The sequence below is a fragment of the Anser cygnoides genome, chromosome 20, assembly GCF_040182565.1.
Source record: "Anser cygnoides isolate HZ-2024a breed goose chromosome 20, Taihu_goose_T2T_genome, whole genome shotgun sequence".
NCBI lineage: Eukaryota > Metazoa > Chordata > Aves > Anseriformes > Anatidae > Anser > Anser cygnoides.
In genome coordinates this window covers 7,690,045-7,705,880 of record NC_089892.1, presented here as the reverse complement: position 1 = coordinate 7,705,880, position 15,836 = coordinate 7,690,045, and the positions used below count along the sequence as shown (strand labels likewise).

Sequence of the window (15,836 nt, the reverse complement as noted above, 5' to 3'; positions counted from 1 at the left end):
AAGCACTTGAAACAGGCAACAACAAAGGCTTGAAAAACCTAGAAGGCAAAGGAAAATCCAAATTCTGCCTATTTTCTGTAGTTTTTTAATTGAATGACTTTCAAACCGAGCTCACAGTTCTGGAGGCAAGTCTGACTCATACTCGGAGATCATCTGCAGAGGCCTGCGGTAAGCGGCACACAGCTAGGGCGCATGCACGGCAGCGTGAGAACTGCCGTCCCGACATGTGCCTTGTATTTATGTCTGTTCTTGCCATGTGAACCTTAAACTGCTGGCAGAGCACATATGTGAATTTGATACAGATGCTTGGTCTGCCCATTGGGACAGATTTGAGAAACTTGCTTGTGAAACTGACTTTGAATTTTTGGTCTGTCCCACAAAGTGCATCCACACCCTTAGTCCTTTTTCTTCTCAGTCTACATTGTGCACACTGCCAGGGCACTGCGGTGCCTTCATCTCATGATCAGAGCACTACACCCGAGCCTGTGAAGCAATCTGCATTGCCAGCTGAGGGCTGTGGGGAACCAGAGAAACATCTCCACATGGAACGGGTGCAGTGGCACATCCCCCCTCATCGACTAGGCCACGAGCTCAAGGGAGCTGGCCAAGTTCCCACCACCTCACAGCTTACCCAAGCTACGGGAGCCACAGGAAACCAACGTACCTGTATATTTTATATCTGGTTGTAAATCCTTGACGATGTCTTTCCACAAAGGATAAGTAGCTCCGCGAGTGGTGGAAGGGCCCCCTGTCTGAAATAAGCCAATCAAACTCCTTGGAGACATGTTGGTTGGTGGCAGCGGGGTCCTGGTGGGAGGGCTGTACTAGTATATGGTCCCATATAAACAGGAGGTAGAGGAACTCAACAAGCCTCCAGTTCATGCTTTTCTGTCTGCCTTTTTCCTCTCATTCTTGCTCCATTCTGTGGAGTCCTGTTGAAAAAGAGAGGGAAGAGGGGGAAGGAAACAGAGAGAAAGAAATGGAGGGAGGGGAGGGAGAAGGGAGAGAAAGGGAGAGTTTAGAAATGGGAATTGCTTTGATCCTTTGACAACTGTCTCTCAGGGTAAAAGAGACATGAAAAAAACACATTTTAAAAGCCTTCAGTCTGCCTGCATTACTGCTTGGAGTATCTGGCAGTGTTTTATTCACACCTAAGTGGTGCCTTTAACCTCCTGAGCACATACCACCTTTGAAATAACCAGGTCCCGACCTGAGCCATCCTCACCCCAGCTTTTCCATCATTTCCCTCATGAAGTTCTCCGCAGTGCCGCAAAGACGAGCGAGGGCTGGGTGCAGAAGGTGGCCGCACCCTAGGCTACAATTACCCATTTATCGTCCCTTTAATGCTGTGCCAGAGAAACGTGTCTTCTCCTTTCATGTCTCACTGACGATCTGTAATCCATACTCCATGCAACCTGAGCAATCTATAAAGACCCAGCTCTTGCTTTAAAGTGTTGCCAAAAAAGAAATAAAACAAAATAATTACCCAGGTTTCAGCGACGAGTGCATGCGGACGCAGAGACACACACACACACACACACACAGCCACACGTGACTCTGAAATCCTGCCAAACGCTGAAAGATAAAAATCACCCCAACCTGCTTCCCTGATGGGGTGCTTGGGAGTCATGTGTTTGGAGGGGGGGACGGGGTCTGTTGCTATTGGGATCACAGTAGGACCTCGGGGCTCTTCCCAAGATTGAAGTTCATGCTGAGCATGCATATTGAGCAGTGGGAGATTTACTAGGAGGCTTACGGGGGTGCTCCCCAGCACCTGGTGCAGGGCACGCCGTCCATCACGTGCAAAGCATGGCTGCGGGCAGCCCTGCTACGAGCCAGCTCCTCTCCCCGATGTGTTCGGTGTCTGAACAGACAAGACATATGATGAGTGGGAAGGGAAACAGAGGGGTGAAACGCCTTGCCAAAGGTTACGCAGCAAGCCATGGATACAGCTGGAAGAGAGCCCTCGTCTTCTGACTCCCATTTCCAGCGTTTCAGCCGTTAGATCATCCGCCTCCGCAGTCATGCTGCTGGCACGGTGCCCCTCTCCGAATGGAGCCATGTGCTCCACCGGTGGAAGGGGAGCAGCTCGGTTTGTCAGCACCCGTGCCCAACACCAACCCCATTCCCTTCGGCTTGCTAACCGGGACTCTGAGGGGAACACAGCAGCAGCAGCAGCCCAGCGTGCTGGGTTGTGCTCCCCACTCATCAGAACTGAACATCCTCATTGCTGGGAGCTGCTGACGCAGCTTTGAAAAAGCCCTCTCCCCACACAGGACATGTTCCTCCTCCTGCCCACCTCCTGTCCATCTGGCTGCCTTGCTGAGTTTTGTGGGGATGTGCCAGCATGGTGGGGATGCCCAGGCAGAGCAGCCTTGAGGCCATGGCCCTCACTCTGGGAGTACAAACCTAGCCAAAAGTTGTCCTCAGGACAGCTGATACCCACACGTTTCTGCATTAATATAGCTCAAAGAGCCTGGAGCTACTCTTTAAAAGCAGGAAAAATCAGGCTACACAGAGCTTACAACTGAGAGTTTTGGTGTCAGGCGTATTTGTACATCTCCAACAACCCTGCTCATTGGGAGTCTGAGTCCACCACAAGCACTCTGAAAGTCTGCAGTTCCTAGAGGGAAAAGATCTTGCTAAGAAGAGGTTGCACTGGTGTGCTAGAGGCCCCATGTACATTTGCAGCATTGCATGTGGAGGTGAGAGTCTGCCTGCTGCAAGCACCGTGGTACGGTGCAGAGGGCATCAGCATCATGGCTGGCGTGGCCATCTCCTTGACTCCAGGAGCTTTCTCTGGGAACAAAGCAAAGATGCAGCCCGTGGCAGCGAGTGCACATCTTCTGCGCGGGTGTATCGGATCTGGGAGTGCGACGGGGAGCACAAGAGCCAAGTGTGCGCGCACGGCGGGGCGCGTGGGAGGCCGCACGTGTGCACAGCATGTGCCTGTGGAGCTGCGGCGAGCTCAGCAGCGCTTGACAAAACAGAATTGTGTAAAGTCTAGTTAAAAACGACAGTCAGCTGTTGCATTGCATGAAGAAATGAAAAAAAAATTAAGTATGGGAAAGCCAACGAATGTTCGCTTTTTTCTGTTGGGCACATATAAACTTCTTTCTAATTGCAGATAGAATATTACTGCTATTAAACCTAATGGCACCTGTAGCTCCTGACTGAGGAGGTTGTTCCTATTCTGGGGACATTTTTAATATTAGCCTTCACTGACTCCCATTTCTGCCATAAACAGGACAGATCTCAGTGCTTTAGTCCCTCACCTCTAAGAAAAGAGCAGTACTACTTTACCTTAAAAAAACAGGGTTTGGGGATTCTTGCCCCACATCGAGGGGCACACAGCATATTCTGAGTGGGGTATGGTACAGGTCTGCTTCCACTCACAGTGATCATGAACCAGAGGTGTTACTTGGAAATGCTCTCAGCTACATCCCACTGTGAGCATTTCCATATTCCAGTTCAGGAGATTTTTTTCTCCTGCTTCTCTGTTCAGGCTGCTTCTCTGCCCCACTGCTCATTGCATGCCCACAGCACTCTGCCATCACAGGCACAAGGCTGCAAGCTCAGCATATTCACTGCTAGACAGGTACGTAGGTTTGCTGCTGAAAATGATCTGTGCACATCCTCCTCACCCTCTTGGTTTTCTGTTCATTAAGCTCTTCCATAACTACTTCCTTCATCAGCCAGCCTGGATCAGTTTTCCTTTAAACATTTCACTTCCTATTGAATTTCTATTGCAGAGAGGAAGGGAGCTCTTACATACCAAAGTGGAGCGATAGCTCACCTCCAGCTCCCAGCTCAGTGCAAGCATAAACAGAAATATGAGAACAACTAAATGAAGTGGGCTTCAGAGAAATCCCACTGTGTCCCTCCATATCTGAGCAGCATACACTGGGGAGATTTCAGTTTATAACAGAGAGGAGAAATTCACTAATTCCCCCCACACACATCTTCGTCCTCCCTTCCTTTCCTGCTAGGTCGAAGTTAGAATCAGGATGAATAGAAATGCAATGACTCTTAACCAGGGGTTAAGACATGTCGAGAACATGCCTTGAGACCACAAGAAGTGGCCACATCTCCCACCTGGAAGCTGGATACTGGAGGTATCAGTGCTGAGAGCAAGGATTGGTGCCTGAGGCAGTGAGGGTAGTAGAGCACAACTGGGTCTAGATGACTAGCACACAACCACCTTTAATTTTTTAGTAGTATCTTTTTCCCCCCTGTAGCTTCTATAGAGATGTTGTTTCGCATTAAATATTAATACACACCACGGGGCTGGTCCCCATGGAAGCTATAAAGCTTACTAAAGTGGGACTATTTTGTGTCTAAGGCAATAACGTGAGGTCTATTCAATCTAACTGCTAACAAGTTTGCATCTGAAATTAATTTGTTATGTGGCATTATGGGGCTTCACTGATGTAAGTTATGTTCTGTGGATTCAAGGCGGATGGGGGAAGAAGAGGAAGGGGGGATGTCTGCATGTATATAGCCTTTGGGTAGGAGACCCAAGACAAACTAAAAGCTAAATCTGTCACAGAAGCAATCTCTGCATTAAAGGACAGACTTGGTAGAGGAGGACACTGGCTTTTGATCCAGGAAGCCAACGTTCTGCTCAATTCTGCACAAGATGCACCCAGTGATCATGGGCAATGCCCTTAAATGTATTATTTTTCCCCCTCACTTTCCTATTATCAGCTTGAGTGTACAATAGCATTTGTCAGACTGATTTGCAATCTTGTTGGAGAAGCCACTGTCTGAGGATAGCACTTAGCAAAATGCAGCCCTGCCGGCCACATGGCTCATTAGGTGTTCGTGTCCTAAAAGCGATGAAAGACAACCACCTCAAGGTGTCAGAAAGCTTTGCAATGCAGCAGTTAGAAAAAAAAAAAAAAAGAAAAAAAAAAAGCTACAAAGCTTATGCCCACTCTGGAGCATTACAGAGTGCTGTAGTGATCTGGGTCCTTCTGGTTCATCTCAAAAAGTAAGATGATGCAATTATCGTATCTGTTAATAAACATGATCAACTGGTGAGCCAGGACATAGGTTCAAGTTCACAGTAAATAAGTGCTGAGATAAGAAGATGTGAGAAGTACTGATTCTGAGGCACATAACAATCAGTTTCCAGTATTGTCCATCACGAAGGCACATCTGTCATGGTAAATGGAGATTTCTGTCGCAACCCCTTTTAGGGAGGCAGTTTAAAAAGGCCTTATTCTAATCAGAATTCAGCCTGGAACATTAAATGTTCCTTGTCTTATAAGTCTTCAGGATTCTTGGAGGAAAAATAGGCAGGTGCTTTCTGTAAAGAGCAAGTTGTATTTGAATGTACACTTAATTTCATTGTGATTGATATCTGTGTGTTAATTATATTCTATTTTGGGCAATACCTTTGCTGTCACAAGGCAGTGCCTTTTATCCAAGGAGTTCAAATTGAATTAGAGACATTAATTAAAGCTCTCAGCACTCTAGTAAGGCAGGCAAGTGCTGTTACTCCCATTGTTTCTTGAAATAAGAAGAAAGGAATAAAGCTGGGTGTCTACTTAGCCACTTAAAAGGTAATTTTTATACAGCTGGGTAGCTCAGAATGGTAGATTTTACAGAAAACGATACCGTGAGATCAGATTCTTGTTGGGGAGGCTGCGTAGCCCCAGATCACCGCTGTAAATGGGAAGGCAGAGTGCAGGAGTTGGCTCTCTGTTGCTTGCTCTGAACACTACGCTTTGCCTCTGCCTCCTGGGATTTTCCACCTTTCTTCTAACCTCTGTACCTTTCATTTATCCCTTCTATTAGAGTCAAATTGATCTTGCACACATCCCTTCTGTTTTCTCACGCTCATTGTTGTAAACTATTTCCATCAGAAATGTAGACTTGGGAAAGAGAAATTACCGAACACATTATTTTTAGTAAAGAAATAAGTCCCCTATCTCTTCAAGCTTCATGCACCAATAATTCTTTCTTGTGTCCCACATTTGGTTCTTGGCAGGTTGAGAGAGGTTTCTGCCTGCTGCCATTTAACAGAGGGAAGAGGCTAACAATTGCTATTTGTATCTGAAACGCTTCTGTTCTGCAGCAACTTCACATGCTGCTTTAGGATGCTGATAAATTAGTAAAAGACTGAAGTGTCAAGGGAGAGATGAAACAGTTCATGTTAGTTTAGAGCTCGACCCTGCAAAGTGACGAACGTCTGACCTCATTTCAGCAAACAGCTTAAGTGCATGCTTAATTTTAAGTGTTTTTACCTTCTCCTAGATTTTATTCAACATCCCCTGCTTTAAGTACACTCACATTTCTGCTAGACAGGTAACTACTGCCCGGCACCTTTAGGGTTGCACTCTTGGTAGGTCACTGGTTGCAGCTGGAGCAACAATATTTATGTCTTGCACTTGATTCAGAGGGGGAATTGCTGGAAGGTAGCTCCTGCCCATGGAGCAGGTTTAGCTGTTCTCTTGAAATGCTGGCCAACAATCCATCCAAGCTGAGAACTTCTCTTGTGTGTCAGGGGAACAGGGAATGTGGATGGAAAGGGATGGGGAAGCCAACCTGTCAGGGTTTGTTAAGTCATACAAAGTATGACTTAGACCTGAGGGATATTCATCAGCTGAGACATTTTTGGGTGAGAAAAGGCAAGGAAGGGGGATGAGAAATTCCTCTCCTAAAATAGTGGTACAGTTTAAAAATGTACTTCAACTTTTCCAAATTGTTCATGCTGAAAGAAATAAAAGAAATAATGATTGGGTGATGTGAATGTTTTAGTTTTAAGAGTACCAAGGGGACACATTTCCAAATTTCCCTTTGAAACTGCTAGGGGTATTTTTCCCCCTTTTCATTCGTCCTTCTAGCCTCTTAAGACAGCACAGTGATAAAAATATTTCTTTTGACCCTAAATGACTCGGAGGAAATAAGGCCTTTTTCTTTGCAGTTTGTCAACACTTTGCTTACAACTTGTCAGAATATTCAGTGAACCAAAAACAGCCTATGTATCCTTTGTTATTAATGCAGTTCAACCAGCAGCCTAAAGGAAGCCATTTTTGTGCAAAAACTCTTAATTGCTCCCTGCCTATAGCGAGGTGAGAATCACACTGGTAACAACTAGGTGCCTTATTTCAGCTCATTTGTCCCCACACTCCAGCTAATTATAAACTACTGATGTTCTTGTGATGAGGATCAGAGGCAGCTTGAAAATGAAGAAGTGTGGCAGGGATGCAATCTCCACCAAGTCATAACATCAGGTGGTGCTGGATAGTGTTAACAGAGGGAATTAAACTTCATTAGACCTCACCATGAATCGACTAGCCAAGATGCCAAAGACACTGCTCTGAAATCCAGGACCCATAGAGGCTTGGTTCAGGACTCTACTTAGAAAGAGGATCCATTTAACAGTGCTTGGTAGATCAGTAACTGAGTTAAAAGTATCTTCTGCACATGTGTGCTGATATGGGATGAAGAATGATATTTTGAAGACAGTCCTGCTGAATCCGGGACTGTAACGGTATCGTGCTAGGTGCTGTAAAACCAGGAAGGCAGTCCATGCCCCAAAAAGCTTACAATCTAATTAGAAGACCAAGGACACCAGATGGTCAGGGACAGATGGGGGAACACGAGGGAACAGTGAGATAATACCGCTCAGCGGGCTGCGGAGCAGTGGTGTCAGCACACCAGCAGCCCTACCGTTGGCAAGATTTTGATAGCTATTGTCATAAATGAGAGTTATAAATAGGGAGGCTGGATAATGAGCTAGCTTCGTAGATGTTTGTGAGGAACTCCTCTCATTTGTGAAGTGGCAGAGATAGAATGAATATAGATGGTAATAATAATGATAAATTGCACATTTCTGAGCTGCTTATTAAGAAAAAATATGGTGGGTGGTGAGCAGTAATTTCTATTAAACACTGCCCCTGAACTTGAAATTATTCCTACTATTATTAAATTATTGTCCAAGCCGGTCCACTTCCCCATAATTTCATTCTAAGTTACACAAAAATGCAGCTCTGCTTTCTGTCTTCCTCAGTATTTATACACCTTATATCAAAGTCCAGTAATCTCATAAGTGTTAATAGGTTTTTATCCTTGCAGTAGCTTTAGGAGATCGGGAAATGCTGTTTTTCCCATTCTGCAGAATGGGAATTGAGACACGGGGTAGATTAATGGCTTGCCCCAGATCATTTCTTAAGTGCTTCAGGAATTCAACCCAAATCTCTTAAGTCTCAGCTCAATGTTACATCTCCTTGCAGTACCCTTCCTACGCACCTTCATGCTACTGTTCCAGAATTAGCTAAGACTTGCCACAGAGCTGCTTAGAATTTTTTTTTTTGGATTGCTCATTTTCATGTCAGAAAAATGCCAATTCATCAAAGGCAAAACACTTTGTAGAAATTTGTTGATTTAAGGGAAAAAAAGCATTTTGATAAAGTCAGCTTTTCTTTGGAACAGAATGTGTTGAGTTTTCTATTTGGAAAGGATTGGTTCAAGATTGTGTTTTGTTTTTCATTACATGTTGAGTAATATACGTTAAAAATCAAAATGAAGTGTTTTCTTAAACAGTATGTTTTGACTGAACCAAAATAAATTTTGTAATTTATGCACAAAGAAAATGTCCAAATTCATTTAATACTTCTGTTGCATGTTGGAATAAGGATTTGTAGAAACACCTGCAAACTCTGCACAATAAACTGAACAACTGAATAAAAATCTTACTATTCCCTGCCATTTCTACTGGAAAACTGAAACAGGCAGTAATCTGAAAACTGAATTCAAAGAGGTCTGGGTCAGAGTCCAGAAACCCTGGTTCTTGCTTTCATGCCTACTCCACTCTGTGTGCCAGCCTTGCCTTTCTAATATATTCCATTGCAACAATTTGGACCTGTAAGCAGAGAACTAGAAGGAAAAATACCAGTGCCAAATCTGCCCTGAACAGCAATAATTTAATGTTAAATCCAAAAGATCAACTGTTATCCCACACCTGATGTTCTCTGCATTATTTTTATTCTTCTGAAGTTCACTCCTGGGCAGGCACTATGCCACCACAGCCACATGGAGTGATCCCTGGGAAATGCAAGCAGATACTGCTTATTTTGTTATGCCAGCAATCTGAGGGTACCTAATGATCCTTGCAACTTATGTGTCTTCCTGTTTTTCTTCCCCTCAGAAAGGCGCTTAGTTCTTGACTGAGGTCTTTTGCATTTCTCAGCTCTGGCTGGAGGAGCACAAGGGGTTAAAATCCTCAAGCCACTGCTTCTCCTGGTACAGCTCCTGCTGCTTGGATAATGACAGCCCTGCCTGCCAGGATGAAAAGCCCCATTTAACTCGGAGCTTCCTATGGGCACCAGGTTCTGCCACCGTTCTTGCTGGATGATGCCAGTGGAACCAGGGGCAGCTGAAAATGGGAGGGAAAAAGGACCCCGAGTTGTTGGCTGCAAATTCTGGCCTTGAGCAGATCCACCTCTCATATCACACGGGGTGAATGAAGAATTTGCTGTGGCTGTAAAATCTCCATGAATTTAGCCACACCAGCTCCTGCAGCCACTGCCTGAGCCTGTTGTGCAGCAGTCCTGCCAGGCTGAGACCTCACGAGGCTGGCACGGCTTGGGCTTTGTGGAGGAACAGAGCTGGAACTGGAACCAGCATTACGCTAACTGGCTACTGCAGTGATGTGATGGATGCTGTCCAGTGACTGAGAGGTGTTCTGCATGAATCTCACATTGATTTAAGGATTTAGGAAGAATTCTTTAGTCCATAGAGCCCTGGTCTGAGGCTGGTTCAGCTCCTTCTACTGTCCTGCCTCCCCATATAGGGGAAGATGTATGCACATTTGTGCACAGGAGCTTAAATTCAGACTCTAAATGTGAGCTAAAATGTGTAATAGCCCCAAATAACAATAAATAAATAAATAAATAAATAAAAATTGGCAGCTTCTGAAATAGAAGCCAGAAATCTTGAATGCTGGTCTCCTGCACCAGGCATGCATCCATGCAGCGCCCAGCAGTAGCAGGTTCTGCTGGAAGGTCTATTGAAGTCAATGAGCCTTGGGTTGGATCTCATTGCAAAAAGATAATCAAATATCATATTAACTCTTAATTTGGAACAGCGTATTAAATTAGAAGCTCAAATTAACCTGAAACTGCATTTATATAATGAGAAGATTTAAAATCTGTGCATCATGAAGGTGGGAGAATTCCTAGCCAAAGCTGTTTTCAGCAGCCTTGAAACCCAGTGCCAACCTACCTGCAGTGCTGCGTTTAGCCTATTCCATAAACCCCAGTTCTGGGATTTTCAATGAGAAGGAAGGATACATGGAAAATCAAGCTCATACTTACTTATCTCATACTTACTAGTATTAATCTTTCAAGCACAGAAGGGTTGTTACTAGCTGGACCCCAACCAATGCCAAGAACTGAAAAATCCCAGAGGATACTGAGAATCTGCACTGGCATCTGACCATCACAAATAATAACCTCTTCCATCAGTGCATCGACACAGATTCTCCGAAAACTGAAGGAACTCACTCCTCTCTAGGTTTAGATTCCAAAACCACTCAGGGCTGAGCATCTCTAATATTAAAGCAGTTTGGTACCCGAGTTTCAGGCCACCCGTATCTGTGAGTTTTATTTATTTCCTTCTTTGAGATTGTTCTGCTCTGTGCTAAATCCATCTTGTGACCACCTGGAGCGTTTGAGAGTCTTGGCTGTGATGCTTGTCTGTTTAGATAGACTGTAAGTAGAGCTGGTCAAAAAATTTTGACAGAACAGTTTTTCGCAGAAAAATGCAGTTCTCTTGAAATCGAAACGTTGCATGGGAACATGTCAATTTTGACAAACTTTTTTATGTTTAAAGTGTCAAAACAAATCATTCTGATTTTCTCTCCTCATTTCAGTTATACTGAAATGTTTCATTTTGAGGAGATAAACATGTTATTTTTATGTTGTTTCAATTAATTTGCTTTGACATTTTTATTTATTCCGCATTGTGTTGATATATGTTTAATATGTTTAAAGTATATACCGCAGAAAGCATTTTGTGGTGTTTTAGTTATTATATGTATTATCCTTACACTGTGCTGAATATTTCCCATAGCACTTTAGCGCTATAGAAGCAGAGGATCTTGATGACCTCCAATAATTACTTTTGAATTTTTTTGGCCATAAGAGATTTGTGGGAGCAGGATCCTGATTCAAAATGGAGTTTTAAAAACAAAACACAAACACAAATAGCACAAATCAAAAGGCGAGAATTTCCCGAGGAAATAGCATGTCCGTTTTCCAAGCAGCTCTGTCAGCTCAGTGACTGCATAGCACAGCTTGGGTCCCCTCTGCACTTGACAAAACCAACTTCTCTGCTTGCTTTAAAAAAGCAAATAAAAATAAAAAAGGAAAGGAAAGGAAAGGAAAGGAAAGGAAAGGAAAGGAAAGGAAAGGAAAGGAAAGGAAAGGAAAGGAAAGGAAAGGAAAGGAAAGGAAAGGAAAGGAAAGGAAAGGAAAGGAAAGGAAAGGAAAGGAAAGGAAAGGAAAGGAAAGGAAAGGAAAGGAAAGGAAAGGAAAGGAAAGGAAAGGAAAGGAAAGGAAAGGAAAGGAAAGGAAAGGAAAGGAAAGGAAAGGAAAGGAAAGGAAAGGAAAGGAAAGGAAAGGAAAGGAAAGGAAAGGAAAGGAAAGGAAAGGAAAGGAAAGGAAAGGAAAGGAAAGAAAAGAAAAGAAAAGAAAAGAAAAGAAAAGAAAAGAAAAGAAAAGAAAAGAAAAGAAAAGAAAAGAAAAGAAAAGAAAAGAAAAGAAAAGAAAAGAAAAGAAAAAAAAAAAAAGAAAAGAAAAGAAAAGAAAAGAAAAGAAAAGAAAAGAAAAGAAAAGAAAAGAAAAGAAAAGAAAAGAAAAGAAAAGAAAAGAAAAGAAAAGAAAAGAAAAGAAAAGAAAAGAAAAGAAAAGAAAAGAAAAGAAAAGAAAAGAAAAGAAAAGAAAAGAAAAGAAAAGAAAAGAAAAGAAAAGAAAAGAAAAGAAAAGAAAAGAAAAGAAAAGAAAAGAAAAGAAAAGAAAAGAAAAAAGAAAAAAGAATTTTCCCAGGGTAGAATCTGCATGTAATGTTTTTGTGAGCATCAGGAACTTAAACATCTGAATACCACTGACCTCCTGGTGCCTTTGGCTTCCAAGCCACTTACATGCTTTTAAAAGATATATTCCACCTCCTTCTTGGAAGTCTACCTGTTCTTTTTTTTTTTTCCCTTCTCTCTTTTAGAGCACAGTTTTACTCCTTCATGCATAGCAGAGGGGTTTGCTACCCATGAATTTCCACCACCAGGTGTGAGCAGTGGCAGAAGCAGGTTGGCAAGAGGGGCAAGGCGAGCAGCAAAAGAAAAGCGAGAGCGGCCGCACAGAGCAGAGCCTGTAATGAGGCAGCGCTATCGATTCTTCATTTCATGGATGAAAATGTCCCCAGCGGCTCCTGTGCACTCTGTGCAGTTCGATAAGAGACGGAGGGCAGCGGGTCTCGGTGCCGAGGTCTCTGCTCGTGGGGCTGAAGACGAGGGGATGGGGAGCCTGTCCCAACCATCGGCGCACAGCACATGGAGCACAAAGGCCGGGCGTGGAGGTGGATGGAGCAGGGGGCAGAGCAGGGCTATGCATCAGCAGCCTCTGTTCCCCTCTCCTTCCCATTCTTCCCACCAAAAGAAAATCTGAAGAGGCAGCAAGGGCTGCTCCCTCCCCCCGCCAGCACCCCTTGCAGAGCACTTAGTCCCAGCCTGCCACGTGGGCTTCCTGGGCGAGATGTTTTGTGCAATGTGAATAAGCACCCCCAGCCTTTGGGGGTTTATTTAAAGTAGCAGAGGCCTTTCTGTCTGCGCGCCCTCTTGGAGGGCCATGCCTCTCCTGCCAGGCACCGCAGTCTGAAACCCAAATCCCCTCACGCAGCTGCTCTGAGTGCGCCTTTGCATGCAGATTCACCCGGGTGTCTACGGCTGCTCCAGCTGGTCTGTCACTACAGATTACAGCTTCTGTGCTAACGGCAAGCACGGCTGTAGTCTGAGACGTCTATCAAGGGATGATGTTTCCCCTCCCTGCCCCACAACCGGCTCCATCCCAGCCAGTGTTTCTGTGCGCTCGGCCTCGACGCTGGGATGGGAGGGGAGAAAAGTGCCCCCGTTTGCTTCCCTTTTAGGCAGCAATGGAGCAAGTTGGAGGCAGAAAAAGATGGCTGAGGATGAAGAATTTTGAAAATCAGAGTTTAGTAACTTGAATGTTGATCTTGTCCCTTGTCACCTACACATCCAAAATACCACAGCCCCATGCCTTTGAAAACAGCATGTAACTGAGCACTGAACTGCCCCCTGGAGAAGTCCTCAAGGGAAACGTTTCGTGATTCCAAGGCACACAGTGGAGTCTCCTTGGAGAGGAAGAATGTTCCTGCAGGGAGAGATTGCCCATCCATGCCAGACACTGGAAATCATTAGCCTTTCATTGCCAGAGGATTTGAAGGCTGCTGACAGATCGAAAAGAATTGGCATGGACACTTGACCTTACTCCATTGCCAGGGGGAAATCATTGACCAGGAAGAATAGCACATGCTCTGCTTAGCTCTGCAAGGGGAGGGAAGAGGGTCTGGAAGAGTTTGGAGCTATTTGTAAAACAAACACTACAGCTTCAGCACAACCTGTGCAGTTGGCCAGTGCTGTCACCACTCGTGGGCATGCTGGAGGAGCGACTTCCAGTTTGGCACATGTCAGGTGCCATCACAACTCCTCCTGCTCCAAGGGGGCATTCAGAATGAGGGTCTGCCCAAAAGGCTTTCTGGTGAATGCTGACAGATTCACACCTTTGCGGGCTGGGAACAGGACAGGACATGTTAAAGTGCAGTTTACAGTTTCATTGGCACAGTGTCCTGCCAAAAGGAGAGCCTGGTCCCCTCCACCAGCAAGCACACAGCTGAGTTCCCCACTGCTTGATAGATCCCACATGCCTCTGCAGCCTCCCCAAGTGACTGTCTGACAGCGATCCAGAGCAGGCATCACATTTATTTCTCCAACAACTTGACTCGCAGGAAGATCCTTGTGCAGTCAGCTGGCCAAATCCAAATCTGAAAAACACCTCCATCACTGGTCATGATTAATTAATTCTGCTTCGACATTCCCCAGGGCACCTACCAGCTACTCAGAGCTGCTGGAGAAAGAGACACTGCTGTGGAAAAGGAATGAAGAGATTTTTCCTCGACTGCAGCCGTGGAATTAGATAATAAATAACTAGATAGATAAATAATTTTCTATGAGCAGTAAATCAAATGCAGAACAGGAATGTGGCTAGCTGGCTTATTCCTGTGAAATCAAAGGTGTTTGGAAGGAGTTTCCAAAGAAGGGTATTTAAACTCTACTGTGCTCGTGAAGACATAGCCTGAAGTTATCTATCACATCTAATGCCACTGTTTATAAAGACAGCCAACTCTTCTTGGACATTTTATTCTTGCTATAATATTCTTGGCCCAAAGCAGCCCAAGGAAGCTTCCTCCTAATTTACATCTCTGTTCTCTCCCTCCTCCTGCCTGGATTGCAGGTTAGATAACATCTTTTGTTCCCACAGCATCATCACAGTTCCCCCCACCAGCTGCTATGTGCTTGGCCTCTATTCCTTGGGGACCTAGAGGTACTTATAGGCCTAGAGTGCAGATTCTTCAGTCTCCTCTCCTATCTAACCCTTAAATGCTTCTCCTCCCTAAATCCACTCCCTCTGTCCACATCGCTCCATTAACCACACAACAGAGGCTCCAGAGACAAAAATGTTGTTCTGCAGGACTCGAGGACATCGGCAGGGGTTCCAGCAGCATCCCGGCTTCAGGTACCGACCCTGTGATGTGCGTTGTACCAAGCAGATGGCGGCCTAATCCCTGCCAGCGTGCAATGCCCAGTGCGCAGAGAGCACCCGTAACCCCTGTCTGATCAAATATGCGTGCTTGTCTCTGATTTTACTCGAGTGCTAGAAGTCCCTGTGCACAAGCTCATCCAGACAAATCGAGTGTGAGACGGCCAGGCTTGAGTCCTGTCACAGCAGGAGGAAGCTGCTGGTTCCTCCTTGCCTGCACATCTCCTGGTCCTGTAAGTCTTTGCTGTCCTTTTGGCCCTTGAGAAGACAGCTCCCAGCTTTCAGACCTGTTACATCCTCATCCCTAGATGTTTGCCTGGGACTCTGTGCTCCTGTTGCAGCCAGGGTTTCCATATCCCTGCCCACGTTCCTGTATGCCTTCAGCTGGCTCTAAAATCTTCTCAGATCGGCCTCTTCCCCCCCTCTTCACTGCTCTCCTCCTTCACCCACCTCGCTCCTTCTCTAGTCCCCGCAGCAGGCACAGGCAGGACACTTCATTAACACTTGCCACTTCGTTAGCCGTCTTCTGCGGGAGAGGCAGAGGAGGAGAAGAGAGGAAAGTGTGCAAAAAGGGAGAGGAAGGAAAGTTGAATTAGAGGAAAAGTAACAAGGAATTGAAGGTGTGAATGAGAAAGTGCAGAAGAAGAAGAAGTATGAGACAAATCTAATGGGTGAGAAAGGGACTTATAATTAATCTGCAGCCTAGTGAGAGAGCAGGGAAGTGGAAGTCAAGACCATACACTTCTCCAAAGGCTTCTACTGCTGATTTACTCTGTGGCTCCAGACTAATATTTTTATTTTCTCTTTTATGTCCCCCTGCTCTATACCCTTTGAGTATATGTTATTTGAAGTACGAATTGTTTTTAACTGTGGAGCACAAAGGAAACTGCTAACATAGGCATTGAAGAAGCGAGACATTATTTTTAACACATACTAAAATCAGGCACAAAAAAGTGCTTGGGGATCGACTGACAATGCTTATTAATTCAGGTTGAA

At 44.9% G+C, this 15,836-nt stretch overlaps 1 protein-coding gene across 1 annotated transcript in view; it reads right to left on the bottom strand.

Moving 5' to 3' along the window:
- The window catches only part of BRINP1 (BMP/retinoic acid inducible neural specific 1), an 86,904-nt gene that overhangs the window by 57,443 nt on the left and 13,625 nt on the right, over positions 1 to 15,836 (bottom strand). The window contains exon 2 of the mRNA XM_013182934.3: positions 665 to 932. Within this exon, the coding sequence (XP_013038388.1) occupies positions 665 to 882 (218 nt within the window). The 5' untranslated portion in view covers positions 883 to 932. The remainder of the gene's footprint in view (positions 1 to 664; positions 933 to 15,836) is intronic.